This window comes from Leopardus geoffroyi, chromosome E2 (assembly GCF_018350155.1).
Source record: "Leopardus geoffroyi isolate Oge1 chromosome E2, O.geoffroyi_Oge1_pat1.0, whole genome shotgun sequence".
NCBI lineage: Eukaryota > Metazoa > Chordata > Mammalia > Carnivora > Felidae > Leopardus > Leopardus geoffroyi.
Window position 1 is genome coordinate 5,401,343 of NC_059335.1, and position 22,280 is coordinate 5,423,622.

Consider the following 22,280-nt stretch of genomic DNA (forward strand, 5'->3'; position numbering starts at 1 on the left):
ATGAAAGGATTCATGAAAGGATTCATGTTTTCTATTTGGTGAATACATATATAATGTATAAAACCTTTAGTAACAAGTTCTGCAGTTCTACAAAGAGTGAGCAAAGTAGAATCTCAGGTTTTCGTCTATCATTTCAGAAAGAACCCAACATAAAATAAATCCACTATCACAAGTATTTCAAAGGCGATCCATAAAAAGTGATGATTGGCAATTTCATACAAAGAAAAAATCCTCAGAGATGAATGTTAGGAATTTTAGAGTGATATTGTGGTAACCTGCCTGAAAGGACCAATAACTTATTTGAGGGCTTAAAACATCAGATAACAATGTAAATTAATTGACATGTGAGAGGAAAAAAATGCAGTGTATTACAGCAAGAAGTTAGCAAATGGAATACTGTGGAAAAGATTTATTAGCCTCTACAAGTTGGTTTTGAGAAACCATTGGCCACTTGTTACAGTAAAATTCCCAGATTTTCATTGCAACAGTTATTTTCCCCACACTCATCAAAACCTGGAAGCAATAGGTGTTTCTCAAAGTGTCATTCAGGGTTCTTTTTTCCCCCCAAACCATCAAATCTCAGGAATAGGATTTTGAATATCAATAGCCGTTTAGGAGACTCCTAAGATACAGATGTTCATAAACATTACACAAGCTACAGTTCAGGTACCCAAACAAACACCACCAAGAGTAGTGGGAAAATGTGTGGGTTTTCAAAGTGTTAAACACTATATGAGTTACATGAACACACTCTTGTTGGTGTCCCTCCCCCCCTCCCCCAAGAAAAATGGGGGAACACCTTATTGCCATTCTGCCAAACACCACATAACTAAAAACGCTGCATGAGGTGACCCCTCTATTTTGTAAGCACATGCACAGTGACTTCTTACAGTCTTGGGCTTAAAGTCTGTTTTGTCTGATGTAAGCATGGCTACTCCACATTCTTTTGTTTTCCATTGGCATGGAAGATCTTTTTCCACACCTGCGCTTTCAGCCTGAGTGTGTTCCTACAGCTGAAGTGAGTCTCTTGAAGGCAGCACATAGCCTTAGTTTGTGTACTTCTTTCCTTTCAGCCAATGTATCTTTTGGTTGGAGAATTTAGTCCCTTTATATTTAAAGTAAGTATTGACATAGGTATGGATGGAGTTACTCTTGTCATTGTTTTCCATGTTTTTAGCTATTGTAGAATTACTTGCCCCTTTCTTATCCATTTGGTCTTTTTCTTTGTGGTTTGTTGATTTTCTAGAGTGGTGTACTTTGATTCCTTTCTCTTTATGTTTTGTGTATCTACTACAGGTTTTGCTTTGTGGTTACCAGGAGGCTTTAAGGAGACATCTTATAAAAATCTATTTTGTTAACACCTTAATTTTGCATACTAAAACTCTGAGACCTGAGGTAATTCTTAAAAGATGTCAATGCTGGGGCGCCTGGGTGGCTCAGTCGGTTAAGCGGCCGACTTCAGCTCAGGTCATGATCTGCGGTCCGTGAGTTTGAGCCCCGCGTCGGGCTCTGGGCTGATGGCTCAGAGCCTGCAGCCTGCTTCCGATTCTGTGTCTCCCTCTCTCTCTGCCCCTTCCCCGTTCATGCTCTGTCTCTCTGTCTCAAAAATAAATAAAACGTTAAAAAAAAAAAAAAGATGTCAATGTACAATCCTATGCCATGTTAGGGAAGAGTTAGTTACTCTGTTTCTGGTATCTGTGAAGGTTTCTTCCTTTCAACCACATCAACTCGTACTCTCTAGTTCTAAGTATTGCTGGTAAGAAGTTGTCTCAGTATGTGCCTGGACTGCACAAAACCAATAACTATAACACTTTTTTTATAACATTCAGAAACGTTTTGTTTTAATAAATGTTCAAGAATGATGTTCTGAACACTCATTTCGTAATAACTTACATCAGTGTTAGAAACATGAGTGACATCTCCAGTTAGGTTTGTTCATAGATTGTACATGATATTGTCCTCCATCTTCCATGGAAAATCAGGTATGCAGGAGTCCCACCTAAGAGGGAAGGGCATCTGATATCTTTGATGCAGGAAGAATCAGCCACATACTTTCAACACCCACTGGGAATCAGTGAATTTTCTGAAGTGATTTCAGAGCACAAATACATTAATACTTGTAGTCAACATCTTAAAAAGGTCCAAGGTAAAACAAAAGCACATTGAAATTACTTATTCCTATGCAAAAAACAGCCCCGTGTCTATTTTCAGGCATACCCGCATATTCGATATCTAAGTGTTCAATTTTGTTTTATCCCATATGGTTAAGTATTTTTATGGAGAATTATGTAGGAATAGAGTGACCAATGTACTCCTTTCTAGTGTGACTTCTGTGACATTTATTGACAGTTGATGTTCAGGTAATTAGATGACCAAATATTTATATCTTTCAGGTTACTTTCCTCTCTGTATGATTTGTTTTCTAAAGTGTATATTCAAAAAGGTCTTTCCTTATTCATACATTATCCCCGAGTATGCATTTGGGAATACTGGGTCATGACTGAATTCCAGCTAAAGATCAGCCACTCTTTTTACATTTTACAGTTTCACTCCTGTATAATAACTGTGATGTTGAGGTAGTTGTGAGTTCCAGCTAGAGGTTTCCCACATTCATTACATTTGTAATGTCTCTCCACAGCAGGAACTGTGATGATGAGTAAGGCTTGAGCAGTCTGAAACACGTTTTTACCACATTTGTTATCATTTTTCTCTGGAGTATGAATTCTGTGATGTTGAATGAGGTTTGAGTACTGATTAAAAGGCTTGCCAAATTCTTTGTATTGGTAAAATCATCTCCAGTATATATTCTCTGATGAAGAATCCAGGTTTAAGCATTGCTTTAATATCTTGCCACATTCCCAATGGGTATCATTACTCTTCAGTATGAATTATCTGATATGGAATAAGAGTTGAGTCCTTAAAATTCTGTCACAATCTTAACATTTAGAAGCTTTGCTCTAGTATGAATTCTATGTTAATAAGTCAAGGTTGAACAGTGATAAAATGTTTTCCCACATTGTTCATATTGGTAAGGTTTCTCTCCAGTATGAGTTTTGTAATGTCTACTACGGGATGAGTGGTGGTTAAAGGTCTTGCCACATTCTTTACATTGGTAAGGTTTCTCTCCTCTATGAATTCTGTGATGTCTCTTAAGGGCTGATGGCCAGTTAAAGGCTTTGCCACATTCTGTACATGGGTAAGGTTTCTGTCCAGTATGAATTCCTTGATGTTCTCTAAGGGATGAGTGCTGGCTAAAGGTCTTGCCACATTCTTTACATTGGTAAGGTTTCTCTCCACTATGAATTCTGTGATGTCGTTTAAGGGCCGATTGCCAGTTAAAGGCTTTGCCGCATTCTTTACATTGGTAAGGTTTCTGTCCAGTATGAATTCCTTGATGTTCTCTAAGGGTTGAATGCTGGTTAAAGGTCTTGCCACATTCTTGACATTTGTGAGGTTTCTCTCCACTATGCATTCTGTGATGTACATTAAGATATGCCTGGCGGTAAAAGGCCTTGCCACACTCTTGACATTTGTAAGGTTTCACTCCAATATGAATTCTGTGATGTTGTGTATAGTTTGAGATGTAGCTAAAAGCCTTGCCACATTCTTTACATTCATAAGGTTTCTGTCCACTATGAATTCTGTGATGTACATTAAGATGTGCCTGGCGGGAAAAGGCCTTGCCACATTCTTTACATTGGTAAGGTTTCTCTCCACTATGAATTCTTTGATGTGTCTTAAGGGCTGAGTGCCAGTTAAAGGCTTTACCACATTCTTTACATTTGTAAGGTTTCACTCCAGTATGAATTCCGCGATGTTGTGTAAAGGTTGAGAAGTACCTAAAGGCCTTGCCACATTCATTACATTGGTAAAGTTTCTCTCCAGTATGAATTCTGTGATGGTTGGTAAGGCTTGAGAGGTGGGTAAAGGCCTTGCCACACTCTTTACATTGGTAATGTTTCTCTCCAGTATGAATTCTGTGATGTACCCTAAGGGATGCGGGCCAGTTAAAGGTCTTGCCACATTCTTTGCATTGGTAAGGTTTCTCTCCAGTATGAATTCTGTGATGTGGAATAAAGTCTGAGGACCTGTTAAAGGACTTGCCACATTGTTGGCATTTGTAAGGTTTCTCCTCAGTACGAATTTTTTGATGTTCAGAGGGTTGTGAATGAATAAAGGCCTTACCACATTCCTTACGCTTGTAAGGTGTCTCTCGAGTATGAATTCTTTGATGTCTTGTAAGGGATGAGTGCCGGTTAAAGGCTTTGCCACATTCATTACATTGGTAAGGTTTCACTCCACTATGAATTCTGTGATGTTCTGTAAAGGTTGAGAGCCGTTTAAAGACATGGCCACATTCCTTACATTGGAAAGGTTTCTCTCCAATATGAGTTAACTTATGTTGAGTAAGGGTTGAGCAGAATTTAAAGGTCTTGCCACATTCTTCACATTTGTAAGGTTTCTGTCCAGTATGTATTTGTTGGTGGTCAAAGGCTTTTCCACATTCATTACCTATATAACTTTCCTCTCCAGTGCCAGTTGTCTTATGTGTGCTTAGTCTTGATGAATGACTAAACATGTTCCCAGGATTATTATATCTGTAATGGTTTCTTCCCACATGAACCCTCTGATCAACAACATTGGAAGACTGGTTAAGAATTTTCTCACATTCAATGTATTTATAAAGATTCTCTCCCTTAGGGATACTCCTGTGTGTAATAAGATTGGCGCTTTGATAAAAGGCTTCCCCATATTTATTACATTCATCATCGTTCTCTGGAAAAGGAGTCCCCAGATATCTTTGGTGTCCTTCACTCTCCCTACCCTTGTTCCAGTCTGTCAATAAGTGTACATTCTCAGGTGAACTATGTTTGTATCTACTCATTGACACTTTCTGGGAAAAAGCTTCAATGCATGACTTTGGCAGGAATGTCTGGGTGCCAGGTGAAAATACAGCTGAAAGAGATCAAATAACAAAAGTAAAATCATTCCAGGTACTACTCTCAGATAAATGTACTCACAACTTCTAATATAGAACCTTAAAATCAATCAGAGAACATCAGGAATACAGCTGAAAGAAATCACCAGGACTTCATTCTTCCATGGATACATAAACTTGCACACAAGGAACTGACCACATAGCTTAATAGAGAATTATGTAGCACATCTTGATGTAGCAGAAATCATTCTCTTACATCTCAGAAATTCAGGAAATGTACCATATGTGCTCAAAATTAGCAGAAGAAAGGATAACTAAAACAAAAATGAAAAATATGTACCAAAAATAGGAAAAATCAACAATAGGAAAAGGTGGTGTTCAGAAACCCCCCCAAAATCAACAGAGCTATATCTAATCATCAAAATGACAGAGAAAGCTGACTAAAATCAGAAGTAACGAAGTGAAGGCAGACACAGTACAACTGATCCCATAGAAATACAAATAAATAGGCCCACAATAGATAATTATATGGCAAGAAGTCGATACCAAAGAATGGTTATGAATTTCAAAAAGATAAAACTTACCTGGACTCCATCATGAAGAAATCTATCATCTATGTACCTATCCATCCATCCATCTATGTATCTATGTATGAATCTCCCTTATCAATCAATCTGGGGTCTTTAACACACCATACAGATTTTGGGTAACTGGGAAAAGAAAGGTGCATTTTGGCACACTGTTCAAGTTCATTTGGACAGTAGAGCAAGAGCATAGGCATGTACCACAATGGCATTTTGACACCCTCCCTTACAGCCTTGAGAATTGTACCAGTACTCTTGTAGTCAGAAAGCAACTCCTGCCCAACATTTTAGAGGAAAGATCATTCTCCTCTTTTCCACATCCCCAAGAAATGATTGTTAAAACAACTGTGCCTCTGATTTTGAAGAACCAGACATACATAGACCTACTGAAACACACAAAATGGTCTTTGCCTTTAAGAAGCGCCTGAGTGACTCAGTAGGTTAGCATCAGACTCTTGATTTTGGCTTTCATGATCTCATGGTCTGTGACTCCAGTCCCTTTTCAGGCTCTATGCTGTCCATACAGGGCCTGCCTGGGATTCTCTCCTTTCCAAAAACAAATAAATATTAAAAACAACAACAGGGGTGCCTGAGTCGTTCAGTCGTTTGAGCATCTGACTCTGGCTCAGTTCATGATCTCATGGTTAGCAAGTTCAAGCCCCACATTCAGTTCTACAGGAGGAGAAGGAAATACCAAGGAAAAATCAGAAATAAATAAAATAGTTGGGGCACCTGGGTACCTCAGTGCGTTAAGCGTCTAACTCCTGATTTCAGCTCAGGTCATGATCCCCGGGTTGTGGGATCAAGTCCCAGGTAGGGCTCCACTCTCAGTGAGGAGTCTAAGATTCTGTCTCTCTTACTCTGCCCCTTGCCCCAGCTTGCATGCTCGCGCTCTCAAAATAAATAAATAAATAAATAAATAAATAAATAAATAAATAAAACCAAAAAATTAAAATTAGAAATAAAAGAGACCAGAATAAAGAATAACATGGAAAATAATGCCCAGGTTTTTCAAAACAAACAGAAATGGAAATTCTTCAACTACATTAACTAAGAAAAAATGAGAGAGAACTCAAACACCAAATGGAGAAATGGAACAGAAACCTCACAACGGATAACCACAGAAATATATAGTGTGATAACAGATCACTATCAACAATTATATACTAACAAGTTAGACAAAATTGAAAAAAATGTAATTTTAAACAACGCACAATTTACCAAGATTGAAAAATGAATCTTGGGCTCAAGAAATAAGGAATCTTCTTAGACCATCACAAATATACAAGTTGAATTTGGAATAAAAAACCTCCCAGCATAGGAAAGCCCACAACCTCTTGTCTTTATTGGCCAATTCTTACAAACATTAAAAACAAAACAAAATTTAGGACAATCTTCATGAAAATCTTAAAAGTAGAATAGAGGGAACCCACTGAAAATAACCCTAGGAGGCCAGCATTACCCTGGTACCAAAGCAGGGTAATTGCCACACAAGAATAAAATATCTGGTTTGTCCATCCTAAGTATTGCTACTCTGGCTTTCTTTTGACCTTCGTCTGTGTGAGAAAGGTTTCTCTACCATCCTCACTTTCTATCTTTAAGTGTCTTCAGGTCTACATGGAGTCTCTTGTAGGCAGCATATAGATGGGCCTGGGGTTTATTTTTTGTTGTTTTTGTTTGTGCTTTATTCCATCCAGAGACCCTATGTGTTTTGATTGGAAGGTATAGTACATTTTCACGAAAGTATTTATTGATACATATTTATTGCCATTTTATTGTTTTCTCGTTTCTATATACTTTCTGGATCCTTTTTCCTTGTCACTTTTGGTGTCTTCTTTGCACTTAAAGATTCCCCTTTGACATTTCCTGCAGGGCTAGTTCAGTGGTGAGGAATTCCTTGAGATTTTGCTTGTCTGGGAAACTCTGTCCCTCCTTCCCTTCTGAATGATAGCCTTGCTGGATAGAGAATTCCTGGCTGCCTATTTTTCCCAGTCAGCACGTGGAATAGATGATGCCACTCCCTTCTGGCTTGCCAAGTTTCTGTTGAAAAATCACGAGGTAACCTTATGGTTCTCCCTGATAAGTGAAAGATGTCTTCCTGCTTTGAAGAGTTTTTCTTTATCACCGTATTTTGTAAATTTAATCTAATATATCTTGGTGTGGGCCTGCTTTTGTTGATTTTGACAGGAGTTCTCTGTGCCTTCTGGATCTTACTGTTTCCTTAGCCAAAGTAGGGAAGTTTCAGTGTGTCCGCCCCTCATGCCGTTAAAAATCCGTGTATTACTTTTACTCCCCAACACTACATTTTAATAGCCTACTATTGACAAGGAATTTGATCAAGAACAATCAATTAATGTATATTTTATGTTATATGTGTTATATATGCCATTCCTACAATAAAGGAATTTCAAGAAAGGAAAATGTTAAGAAACTCAGAAGAGAAAATATATTTCTGTACAATAAACAAACCTGACTATAAATGTAGTCCAAATGTAGTCCAAACCTATGTTGTTCAATGGTCGATTATACTTTGTGTTAATGTTTACCTGCAACCTTAATGAAGGTGGGGCAGGCTAATGTTGGTGTAGGGGAACAGTTCATTCATTAACACAGAGTTAACACATTAAAATCCATTCAGTGTTCTTATTCAAAATATATTAAATTCAAATGCATTCTAACCAAACCAGTGCAAAACCACTATATGATCCTTGGTCAAAACACCCCTTTCAATCATTCAAGAACCATTCTGTTCCTCTGATCTGTGAGTTGTGCTTTCCATTCTGTTCAAACTGAGGCTCATTATTGAATAAATGTGGATTTATAACAATTTTACACCCTTTTATGGAAGAGTTAGCTATCCTTGCCTACGAGGTGTGAAAATCTCTATTTCAACTGCCTAATATTCTTGACTTCTATCAATTGCTATTATGAAGATGCATGCAAATTTTAAATCAACAGCCACCATAATCTCCTTGCAAAAAAACTGTCATATCTATTTAAAATTCAGAATGTTCCTCTATCTTACTTTAATGCAAATAATGACGCCTTGAATGATCACTTCATGGTTACTTACATCACAGTTATACGTCAACCACAAACAGCATGTGAATGTAGACTTTCTTCGTACATTGTACATGACAGTGTTCTTTATCTTCCATGGAAAAGCTGGTATTAGAGAATTCCCCATCATACAACAGCCATGTATGTCTGAGAGACAGAAACAATCAAATCCTTTTGCATGCACACAAGCTTATAATATTTTCCACACACCCCCCCCCCCTCACAAATCACAATCATGGTCAAAAGAAAAAGGAGACAGTAAAATTATTCCTCTCCAGACAGACGTCCATCTTCCCTTGATTCTTTCACGCATATTAACAAACACAGTTGACCATTGAAGAACATGGGTTTTAATAGTGTGGGTCCACTTATACACAAATTTATATATATACTGTAAATGTGTTTTCTCTTCATTATGATTTCCTTAATATTCTTTCCTCATGCTTGCTTTATTATAAAAATACTGCCTATAATACAGACCACATATTAATAATGGGGTATTGACTATGTTCTAGATGAGGCTTCTGGTCCACAATAGGCTATTTCCATGGGAAAGTGCCTATGTTTTTAAATTTGGGGGCTCACAAGTTACAAGCAGATGTTCACTTGTGGAGGGGTTGGCACCCCATAGCACCTCCACTGTCCAAGGCTAAATAAGCAACCTGAGTGTTTTAATTTTGGATTTTTCTCTATAATAAATACACTGATTTAGACTCATGTCTCAAAAGTGGTATTGACTTCTTTCTGCTGAGAATTCTCTCAGTTTATTTAGATTTCACATTCCATTACATAGCTTGCCAATTGTTCACAACTGTATTTTTTTTTATCTTTATAAAGAAATTTTTTTAATATATATGGAAAGCAAACATTTTTTATCACTCATTACACTTCTGGGGTTTATATCCAGTGTAGTTTTTCTGATGTTTTATAAATTCAGTTCTAGGTAGACGTTGTCAACATTCTTGACATCTGTAAAGTATCTCCTCAGGACGATCTCATGTTGAAGGTTTTGATGACGATTAAATGCTTTGTCAAATTTTTTTACATTGGTAATATTTCTTTCAGTATGCACTCTCTGATGGTCACAAAGTTTGAAGTTCTGCCTAAAGCCTTTGCCAAAACATTTTTCAGCCTTCTCCCCAGTATATATCACACCTCATGTTGACAAGTTTTGAGTGGTACTGAAAACCTTTGCCATATTGTTATATTTGTAAGGTTTCTTCCCATTATGAAATCTCTGCTGTTGAGCAAGTTTTGAAGACTAATTAAAAGCTTTACTAGAGTTGCTGCATTTTAAGTCTTCTCTCCAGTAAGGATACAGTGATGTACAATAGGATTTGAGGTTTCATAAGACACATTCCCACATTTATTACTTTTATACTGGATATCTGGAAACGGAGTTCTCTGAAATTGATGATTTGACCCTTGCTTCATGTTTCTTCCCAGATTCTTTACATTGGTAAGTTGTAATTCCATACTAAACACCTTGGTAATTATGGAAGATAGAGTTCTCATTAGAGGCCTTCTGAAGTTCACCACACATAAAAACTAGTTCCATATTAGGTACTATGTGATAACATTGAACAGTGATGTTTGCATACAGACTGTCTGGTTTTTATCAAATTTAGACTTTGGAAAAAGAGGGATTATACCTGGTGGAAGAATAATGAACCCTCTGAAAAGACATCTCAACACAATCACATTTCGAGTTTTTATCTTCCTTTTTCAATGTCTAACTTTAGAAGTATTTCAGTGAATCACTGAACGATTAATCCAATCTTATATCTGAAATAATTCCAATCAGTAGTTTTGGCATGCATTGGTTTATTTTCCAGAATTTCCAAAAGTCCTTCCAGAGAACATGTAGGATTAAAAATGAATTTTGGAGGGGCACCTGGATCGCTCAGTAGGTTGGATACCTGACCTCAGCCCGCGTCACTATCTCATGCTTCATGAGTTCAAGCCCCATATCAGGCTCTGTGCTGACAGCTCAGAGCCTTGAGCCTGCTTATGTGTCTCCATCTCTCTGTCTCTACTTCTCCCCTGCTTGCAGTCTATCACTCAAAAATGAGTAAAATATTTTTAAAAATTTACAAAAATGGATTTTGGTCTTTGGGTTCAAATATAACTGACTTAAGGTGGGGTTTTCCCCCAAGTATTTTATACACTCAATCTCTTCTGGCAGTACGGGTTCCATTAAGGGCAATTGTCCCGCTTTGGTGATATCCATCATAACCTCATTTCTGCCCTTCTCTACCCTCCATCTTCATTCAAGTCATCACTAAGTGTAAATACTAAGAGCCACAGCTTCCATTTGTTCCTACATCACTCTTTAAAAAGAATATTCTTTACCTGACTTTGCCAATAGGCCTATGGTGTTATGGAAAGACACAAGTAAAAGATACATGATCAGTTCTCCCACTTATTACACTCACATGCATATATGTTACATGCTAATATGCAAAATTAATACCCATCACAGGACATCAGCAGTGGAGAAATAGGGAGCATCAGGACGGTGCTCCTCCATGGAGACAAAAATGGACTAAATTACCTTGTGAATGCTCCAGAACACAATTAGGAGAACCCAGCCCATGCAGGCAAGCAGAAATGAAGAAAAGAAACATCAAAGAAACAAAGTTTGTGACACTGGCCCACAACAGCTACTCACCGTTCCTGACACTCCTTGCCAACACTGTGTGAAAACAGTTACCTCTCATCAGGAGACAAACACAGGAGTGACCTCTATGTTCAGTGATCTGGGTTCTTTGCAGGTGCCTGAGGGGCTTATTTCTGTCATGAAGGACATGGAAGCAGAGGGAATGAGGGCACCCTCTGGATGCACTATGATGGCTGCTCAGACAACAGGTGAGCTTTTGTTTACACACTGGAGAGACTCCAGAGCTGAGGACAACAGAGGAAGGCATCATGGGCTCTAAAGAAGTAACTATACTTTCGTAAACTAGGAAATCACAAAAATTCAGACATTACAAATTGGTTATTTGTGTTCTCTTGTACAAACAAGTTCATAATCCTGAACCCCGAGGCTGTTTTCTTAAATTCACCAATCTCAACAAAAGATCACAAGGTCATAAAGAAATAGAACTAGTGGGGCGCCTGGGTGGCGCAGTCGGTTAAGCGTCCGACTTCAACCAGGTCACGATCTCGCGGTCTGTGAGTTCGAGCCCTGCGTCGGGCTCTGGGCTGATGGCTCAGAGCCTGGAGCCTGTTTCCGATTCTGTGTCTCCCTCTCTCTCTGCCCCTCCCCCGTTCATGCTCTGTCTCTCTCTGTCCCAAAAATAAATAAACGTTGAAAAAAAAAAATTAAAAAAAAAAAAAAAAGAAATAGAACTAGTTCCAATCACAGGAATGAAATGTATCTCTGAAACTGACCCTAAATTAATAAGGTAGTGTTAATGGTGAGACAAAGAATTAAAGAAAAAAAAGTCATAAAAATGTCCATGTAGGATGGGGCGCCTGAGTGGCTTGGTCGGTTAAGCGTCCGACTTCAGCTCAGGTCATGATCTCGTGGTTCGTGAGTTCAAGCGCCACGTCAGGCTCTGTGCTGACAGCTCGGAGCCTGGAGCCTGTTTCCGATTCTGTGTCTCCCTCTCTCTCTCTGACCCTCCCCCGTTCATGCTCTGTCTCTCTCTGTCTCAAAAATAAATAAACGTTTAAAAAAAAAATTAAAAAAAAAAAAATGTCCATGTAGGAAAAAGAGAAAGCAGATAGGTAATTAAATGATAGCAGAAAAACTATCCATGACCAAAATGTAAACCCAAAGAGACAAACTGTAAAAATCACTGAGAAATTAGGACCTGAAGTGTAGAACCACTGAAATTAAACATACAGGAAGGGGACAGCAACAGACTTTATGAAGCAGAAGAGAGAATCGGACAATCTAAAGACCCCTTGTTTTAAATTATCTAAGAGGACCAAAAAAAAAAAAAAAAAAAAGTGGAAAATGACTAAGTCTAGGGACACATGGGACACCTACAAGTGAACCAATATACACATTAAGGGGACCCCATAAGGAAAGGAGAGTGAAAGGGGGCAGAGAGTTTCCATAAAGATCTAAAGGCTTGTAGGTCCCATGTATGTGGAAAGGAGACAAATTAACAAGCTCGGCAAATTCACAGTAGGATAAATATCAATGGTGGGAGGTGGGTATTAAGGAAAGCACTTGTTATGATGAACACTGTGTGTTATATGTAAGTGATGAACTGCTGAATTATACTGAAATCAATATTGCACTGTATGTTAACTATTATTTAAATAAAAATTCAAGAAAAAAAAGACAAGACATGAACACAGTGACACGTTGTAATTAACCTATCAAAAATGACCAGTGAAAGAATTTTGAAAAGCATGACAAAAGCAACTCATCTTGTATAAGAGCTCCTACAAGATTGTTACTGGGATTCTCAGTAGACCTTATAGAAAGAAAACCATGGAACAATGTATTCAAATACTGAAAGATCAAAAAATATCCACCAAGTGGGAATGCAAGCTGGTGCAGCTACTCTGGAAAACAGTATGGAGGTTCCTCAAAAAACTAAAAATAGAACTACCCTACCACCCAGCATTTGCACTACTAGGCATTTATCCATGGGATACAGCTGTGCTGTTCCAAAGGGGTACATGCACCCCCATGTTTATAGCAGCGCTATCAACAATAACCAAAGTATGGAAAGAACCCAAATGTCCATCGATGGATGGATGGATAAAGAAGATGTGGTATACATATACAATAGAGTATTCCTTGGCAATCAAAAAGAAAGATATCTTGCCATTTGCAACTATGTGGATGGAACTGGAGGGTATTATGCTAAGTGAAATTAGAGAAAGACAAAAACCATATGACTTCACTCCTATGAGGACTTTAAGAGACAAAACTGAGGAACATAGAAGAAGGGAAACAAAAATAATATAAAAACAGGGAGGGGGACAAAACAGAAGAGACTCATAAATATGGAGAACAAACTGAGGGTTACCGGAGGGGTTTTGGGAGGGGGGATGGGCTAAATGGGTAAGGGGCACTAAGGGATCCCCTCCTGAAATCATTGTTACACTATATGGTAACTAATTTGGATGTAAATTAAGAACAAAAAATTATATTTTAAAAAATCCACCAAGAATACCCTACTTGGCACAACTGTTTTCCATGAATGTAGAAATGCACACTTTGCCAAGGAAAAACCTCTCTAAGTTTATCAGCAGACCTGTCCTATAGGAAATGTTAAAGTTCTTCTAGGGGTGCCTAAGTGGCTTGGTTGGTTAAGCGTCCAACTTCTGTTCAAGTCATGATCTCATGGTTTATGAATTGCCAAACCAGAGTAAGACAAAATATAACTCAAAAAATTCTACATAAATAAAAGATGAATTATTTAAAGGAAGCCTATATAGAGAGATATAGAGGCATATATATGTATATATGTATTTTTTCAACCTCCTTTACTTTGAGAGAGAGAAAGCTAAAGCAGAGGAGGAACAGAGAAAGAGGGAGAAAGAAAGAATCCCAAGAAGGCTCCACAGTGTCAGCACAGAGCCCAACGCAGGCCTCAGACTCCCAGACCGCGAGATCATGACCAGAATCTAGGCATCCCTATGTAGCTATAATTTTCAACTGTGACTGTGTACCCATGAAAAAGAAACATGTTGAGTTGTTGGCATGTCTTCATGGGCAGTAAAATTGTAAAGAATATTCATTAAAATCAACCATGGAAAGCTCTAATGAAAACTTTTATGCATTAAGCACTTAAGACATTAAAAAATGTATTCTGTTAATAGATCCCTAATATATTAATAATAGTTAATAATTTAAGGGCATAATCCATTCTTTATTTTTTAATTTTTTTTAATGTTTATTTACCTTTGAGAGAGAGAGACAGAGCGCAAGCAGGGAAGAGGCAGAAAGAGAAGGAGATGCAGAATTCGAAGCAGGCTCCAGGCTCTGAGCTGTCATCATAGAGCCCGATGGGGGGTGCTCAAACTCATGAACCACAAGATCATGACCTAAGCTAAAGTCTGAAGCTTAAACAGTGAGCCACCCAGGTGCCCCTATAATCCATTCTTTAGAATCAAGCAAACAAAAACTTTCATTTCTTTTTATGTTTTTTTTAAAGTTTATTTTGAGAGAGACAAAAAGAGAGGAGGAAGAGGGGCAGAGAGAGAGGGAGAGAATCCCAAGCAGGATCCACAGTGTGGGTGCAGAACTGGACTTAGGGCTTGAACTCACAAACAATGAGATCATAACCTGAGCTGAAACCAAGAGTCAGAAGCTCAACCTTCTGAGCGACCCAAGTGCCCCAAAAGCTTTCATTTCTGAATAAATATCGTAAAAATTGTAAAATATGCCAACAATCACTTTATTATAAAAATCTTTGGTATTAAATTCAGATATTCTGAGGAAAATAGAAAAACCAATGATTCATTTTTCCTGGAGTAAAATTATATTTATAATTAAAACTTTTTTCTAAATATAGGAATTTTACTAGTTATATACCTTCTTATAAAGCACATGCCCATGTTATATCAGAACTTTAAAAAAAAACATAAAGGAATCTGATATGTAAGTAATCAGAAAGTGAAAACATATGCCAAGGTCACAGGAACTTCATACTGTACAAGACAAAATCATAAGAATATTCAATTATTAAGAAATACGGTAACAATTGAGACTTTATTTTAGGCTCTGAGTTTTAATTTTTAAATATTCTAGCTCCCCTATGGCATTAATTTACGTAGACTTCTAGGAAAATAATAGATGCTTTAAATTATTTCACCATTGAGGATGCAACACATTGAGTGGAAATTTCTTAGTTTAGTTAATACAAAGAAAATGAACCCTAAAACTTTTATTTATTTATTTATTTATTTATTTGAAGGAAGGGCAAAGAGCAAGTAAGGGACAGGCAGAGAGAGAGAGAGACAGAGGGATGGAGGGAGGGAAAGAGGGAGACAGAAACCAAACGGTTTCTATGCTGTCAAGCCAGAGCCGTATGAGAGGCTTGAACTAAGAAACCCTGAGATATGAGTTAAACCAAAATCAAGAGTCAAATTCTTAACCAACTGAGCCATGCAGGCATCCTGAACTTTTTTTTTTTTTTTATATTTTGCCTTTGAGAAAAAGAGAGCACGCGGGAGAGGGGAAGAGTCAGAGGATCCCAAATGGGCTCTTCACTGACAGCAGAGAACCTGGTGCAGGGCTCAAACTCACAAACTGAGATCATGGCTTGAGTTCAACCCAGACGCTTAACCAACTGAGCCAACCAGGCAACCCAAGAAATGAACTTTTGAAGTGAAACAAAGGACGAGATTTTCTCACTTTAGGGAGTTGCTTTGTTACCTGATGAAATCACTGGATCTCTATTTTGTATGATTAAGTTTAAAGCCTCTGTAATACTGAAAGGATAAACCAGAAGACTTGTAATGTCTCACTCCAGCCTTCCTGGGATTTCTGCACCAAATCCCAAGATGCCCACCACTACCCTGACACACTTCACACAAGAAGCAAAACAGAACTCAGAAATGGATTACCGTACAGTTCCTCAGAAAGGCAGACATTTCCCCAAGACCTCAAAGCAAATGGAGAACCAATCAGATTATGGAGGACCTCACTGTGGATGTGAAGAACCTTCAGTGAAACTGAAGGAGAATCCTTAGAGAATGGAAAGCATGATATGTTGGAAAGCAGATGTCCGGTGTGAGAGGAAGAGCCCTGAAACTGGCCTTTTCAACCTAATTTCCATTCAAGGAGAGCTGCTCAACCACATTCTGAGGTCGAATTCCTCCTTCATGACTGGACCTCACCTCTGTCATCCGCTTCAGTTCCACCTACCTGGGTGTGTAGCTACTGTCTCCTTTCTCTCCACGGCCCAGGCACCCTTCTTGTGTTCCAAAAAGATGACCAGGTCTGGCTTTGACACAACAAGACCTGTTTATTAGAAAAAAAGAATGTGAGTGTGGTTGGAGATTCTAACTTCTGATCCACTATTGTGCTTAGTAGAGCAGAGGGGACAGAGTAGAAGCTTGAAAATGATTTCCCAAATGCTGTGGGCCAACATCCCCTTTAGAACATGCAGGACAAATTTTCCATGTTCAGATCTTGACCTCCACTTCTGAGTACTACCACGACAGTAATGAGTAGAAATTGGTATTTAAGATGTCAGAAATACCATTTTATGCCACTCAATGCTTAGAATTGCCATTAATCTACAGAAATGATAATGTTATCCTAAGGAAGGGAAAGATAAAGCTGAAAAGGAAACATCATGAAGATTTTTCTCTACATCTACAAACCCCTACTTCTTTCCCTGACTGCAGGGATCTGAATCCCAGTCATGCAATAGAGGAAAATTTCAAGATTCAGTCTTCAAAGGAAGGAACAAACCCCTGAGTGTGATTTGGGAAATCCGGAAGGAGTTATCCTCACCTAAGAAAAGGAGGTGTCCGTAGTTCTCTAACATCACATCCCTGTATAGTTCGCGTTGACTGTAGTTCAGGTATATTAACTCTTCCTGAGAGAATTCTATGGCCACGTCCTCGAATGTCAGCAGTCCCTGAAATAAATAACACAGTTACCAAGTGGCCATAGGCAGATTTCATAATGCCAAGTCAAATGAAAGAGGGAGTTAATGTCAGCAGCTGGACCATAAGACCTGACCTTTACTGCTTATGTGCTTGTACCCACTCACCTTAGTCCCATATTTTAACCTCTTCTTTCCACATTACCTTTTACTTCAGGCAAAACACCCCATGTGCATACTGTCCTGTGGTGGAAACAGAAAATATCCAACAAAAGGTAATGACTGCCCTGAGGAAGAGTTTGGATTGGCTCAGTTTGAGATTAACCCCTGACTCACACCTAAGCACATGGATAATAGAGTCAACCACGGCAGTGAGTACAGTTACCTTCACCTCATTTATACATATACATAAACATATATACATATACATATATGTATACATATATATATGTATACATATACATATATGTATACATATATATATGTATATATAAACTTTTTTTTTTTTAATGTTAAGTCTTTGAGAGGGAGAGCACACACAAGAGGGGGTGGGGCAGAAAGTGAGAGAGACACAATTCCAACCAGGGTCCATGCTCAGAGTGGAGCCTGACTTGGGGCCTGATCTCAGGACTTTGAGATCATGACCTGACCCTAAATTAAGAGTAGGACGTTCAACAGACTCAGCCACCCAGGAGCTCCCTTTTACCTCATTATAATACTAAAATCTCACCCAAGGAGGAGCACAAACTTCATTTACTATGAAATATGCAGAGAATGTACACAACTGTTCTCGTAAGGCTTATGTGCAACCTTATACTCCACTTGACATAAGATGATGGCCTCCCCTTTCTGAATATCCACGCTAACCCTAAATGAAAGGACACCATTCCCCCTTCCTCCGTGAGTATCTGATTTGGAAGTTCCTCCCTGTGACTTCCTTATTTCTTGTAAATCAGTTTTGCTTTGCTCACATCCTCACCTGGTATAGTTTTTTTTGTGATTCACCAATGACTGAACTTCTGTTAGTTCAGTTAGATCAGGAGAACTGGTTCTGGCTTAGGTGAGTTTCCTGCTTGATGAGGTAAGATTATTTGTCACCCAGTATTATGCTCTAGTATATTCTTTACCTTGGAGGTAAGAACCTTTATAAATACTGTGTTTCTTCAAGAGAATTTGTAAAATGAAGGCATCAACACAGGCATATACATTTTGAATATTGTATTTACATCATATGGTACAGTGCTATTTCTTAAATGGATAGTTTTGGGGAGTGACAAATGTATTTAGCATATTGTAATGTGAATTAGAATTTCACAACAGGACCTTGGGGATCTTGTTAAAATGCAGATACTGCTCAGGAGTTCTAGGATGGGGTAGATGTCTGCATTTCTAACAAGGCATTAGTCTATGGGCCAAGAGATACATATTTCAATAACGAAGAAGAACTCAAAGACAAGAACTTTTGGGGAACTTGGAACTGAATGGGATTCATAGCAATTACAGGTTCTTCTAGAATAGCAACAAATGTAACAGCAAGCCTTTCGAGGCATGTCCTGGTTAGTAGATAGCATCTAACAGTTTCATAAATTCATGGAAAATAAATAATAACAATCTAAGAGAAGAAACACATTATTCTTCTATTTTTAGCAAATGTTTTGTCAGTCATCCAGTACCTGGTAGGGATCATATTTTAACACAGGTCATCTGACCTAGAGTTGACCCAAAATAACACACTGGTCAATATGGAGAAGGGACCCTAAAGCAATGTTCATAACAGGTGTCATACCTGAGAAAAATGATGGAAAGAATAAGGTACGCACACAAAATTGATCGATCTTTATACATTCCATGCTCATATCCATAAATATTAAGGCATTAAATTCTTGTATAGGCATTAAATATGATAAAGTAAGAAAGTGTAATGGTGGCTAAAAAACATTTTCAATGAGGGACGCCTGGGTGGCTCAGTTGGTTAAGTGCCCAACTCTTGATTCTGGCTCAGGTCATGATTTCATGGTTCCTGAGTTCCAGCCTCCACCTCAGGCTCTGTGTTGACAGTGTGGAGCCTGCTTGGGATTCTCTCTCTCAAAAAAAAAAAAAAAAAAAAAGAAAAAGAAAAAAATTTTTTTTCAATGACATAAAACTCATAAAACTAGTTTAGATGATGATGCTTAGGTCTTTTACTCACACTATCAACACAAACACACATTATGATATATATGATGTTATTATTTCTGAGTCTAGTATGATGAGGGATACAATCAGAAAAATTTCCACCTTTTGCACATAAAGCTAACATATAATTCTATAATTTTGATATTCATCAAATAAATGCTGTTTCCTACATTCTTTTTTTTTTTTTTAATGTTTATTTATATTGTGAGAGAGAGTGTGGGTAAGCAAACTGTGAAAGGGGAAGAGGCAGAGAGAGGGAGAGAACCCAAGCTGTGACTCCAGGCTGTGACTGAACAACCCAGGTACCACTGGTTGCTACATTTTCACAGGGTCTCATGACTGCCAGTACATCTCACCACTGCTTAATATGGAACTGAATGATGAGCACCAGAGAAATCTTGCAGAAGCAGTTTGACAAGTAGAAATTTAAAGAAACATTTGTGATTGAACACTCTGTGCACCTACCCTCCCCTTGAACATAGAAGCTTCATTCAGCCAAAGTACAGTTCTTTCTGCCCATGGGTCCTGTCCCTGTGCTACTTCAATAATCTCTCTGGCACCAGAGAGTATCTCAAGAATTGTCTTGACCATAGTACTCCATGATCTCCTAACATAGTAATTCTTTGAAAGCTTTTTTTAATTTTTTATTGAGAGAGAGAGAGAGTGGAGAGAGAAGAAGAGAGAGAATACCAGGAAGGGCGGAGGGGGAGAGAGAGAGGGAGAGAGGGAGAGAGGGAGAGAGAGAGAGAGAGAGAGAGAGAGAAATATGGAGAGACCTGACTCCTGTTCACCTCATGCAGAGCTCCAGCTCAGGATCGGTTAGATTATGACCTGAGCTCAAGTCAGATGCTTAATCGACTGAGCCACACAGGTGCCCCTCATTGAAAGCTTTTGTTTCATTCATCATTTGTGCTCTGTTTTATTTTGGGATTTTAAGATATGCCGACCTGTTAATTATGTGATTCTTCTTTTTCCGAAAATACATAGAAGTAAATAGAGTATGTGTCATGACTTTAAGTTTTGGGGGGGGGGGAGTAGAAATAAAAGACGTTTCTAAAGCGATCTTCATATGTTAAAGAAGACTCACAGGATACTGGAAGTCTGACTATTGTAAAGTTAAGCTAGCTTTTTCCCTCTAGAAAAGCATTAACATTAAAGCAGTTGTGAGTTCCTGGAGGAATATCTCCCTCTGCCAGTCTGAAGTATTTCTCCGTGGGTTTTAAGTTGTAAGAAAATTTAATTTCATCTACATTTCATTTGGCTTTGTTCTGCTCATCAGAGACTACAAGGAAGGGGTGCCTGGGTGGCTCGATCAGTTAAGCTTCTGACTTTTGAATTTGGCTCAGGTCAAGACCTCTTGGTTTTTGAGCTCGAGCCCCATGTCCCACTCAGTGCTGACCCTGTGGTGCCTCCTTGGGATTTGCAATCTCTACAACTCTCCTGCTCTCACTCTATTGCTCTCAAAATAAATAAACTTAAAAAAGAAAAGAAAAAAACTACAAGGTAGAAATATATATATGCAAGGAAAGAGAAACTAGGAGAAAGAAGTTTCCAGTTTAAATGCGATGGTGTCTGGAAATTGCTCAGGGAATAGGCCTAAAGTCATTATAACTGATAAGAAGGAAAATATGAACGTTATTGGGGGGAAATCTGGCAGAGAGCCAAAGCCAAGGAATAGAAGGTAACATCAGCTGCAAGTACACCATTCATGTCAGTGCCTAAGGCACACCTCAGGACACACGGTCACCAGTGTGTTCTTGTGACCCCAAACAGTAAATCACAATATAAACAACTTTGAGGATACGGTGGATTTATACAGCCTTCAATTACATATAGTTTCCAGGTCTTGTAATATCTAGAATATCTTAAAGTACCTTTTCCACATCCTGAAGAGCAGGAGCATTCCAGTTATTCTGTGCCTCATATCTGTCTGGTGTATTTGTGCATTTTCATAATCCTACTCTACCCAGGGCAGAGAAAGCATTCAGATAAGACCTACATGGGGATGGTTTTCCTTGATTGCTATCCCAGGACCAGACCCCATCAGCAACAGGAAATTTGTCCTCAACACGTTCCCCTCTGGATCTGTCACAAAGGGAATATTTTCAATACTTGCAGGAATTTAATTCAAAGTGACAACTGCTATTGCCATACTGATAGCCATGTTGGACAGAAGAGAGAGAGGTCTCTGGGATATAGGGGAGGAGTGTTCTAAAGACATAACCTAGAGTATCATTTCTGAAAGGTTAGTAATTCAGTGAAAACACAAAGCAAACCGTCAGAACTGATAAAAAAAAAAATCATTGGCATTTAAAAAAAATTTTTATTTAGAGGGAGAGAGAGAGAGAACATGCATGCAAATGGGGGACAGGGACACAGGGAAAGAGAGGAAATCTTAAGTAGGCTCTAAGCTTGCCAGGAACCCCAACTCAGGGCTGGATCACAGGTCCCTGGGATCATGACCTGAGCCCAAATCAAGAGTCTGATGCTCAAATGGCTGAGACACCCAGGTGCCCTGCAATTCCTACACGCCCGGAATTCAGGAGAAAAAGATCACAGGTCCTCCGGCCTGGGGCGCAAGGCTTACCTGAGAACTGGCCATTTTTTCTTTCACCTCCTCTTCAAGATTTCTTTCTCAGAAGATCTTTGTGGAGAAAACACAGCACAAGTAGGAGAAAATGTCGGTAAGGACACCAACACTGCCTCTTCACCTCCTGTAACCTGATCGCCTGCAGGCAGGGCTTTGAAATGCAAAAAAGGCCCAAGTTCCTAGTCCTTTGTGTCAGGAGCTATTCAGAAACTGTCAGCTCCCACTTGGAGACCAATCACTGAGTTTCCCTTCTCTGCTTTCAGGGGCCCTCCCCTCCCACAGAAGCCCACAAATTCTGCTTGAGCATAGAAACAGTGTGCTACAGGACTTGACCCTCCCCAACTCCTGTACAGGAGACCCTTGAGCCAAAGCCTGCACTCAACTCTGATAAATTATTGGGAAAC

At 38.7% G+C, this 22,280-nt stretch overlaps 1 protein-coding gene across 1 annotated transcript; it reads right to left on the reverse strand.

Annotated features, from left to right (window-relative positions):
- Nucleotides 1-1,794: 1,794 nt before the first annotated feature.
- On the reverse strand, nucleotides 1,795-21,984 carry LOC123578649 (zinc finger protein 883-like). Its single transcript, XM_045441649.1, is given in 5 exon segments — nucleotides 1,795-3,300; nucleotides 3,302-4,956; nucleotides 16,424-16,519; nucleotides 17,018-17,144; nucleotides 21,874-21,984. Coding segments are annotated over 5 exon segments (2,211 nt in total). The 5' UTR covers nucleotides 21,889-21,984; the 3' UTR covers nucleotides 1,795-2,982.
- Nucleotides 21,985-22,280: the final 296 nt, after the last annotated feature.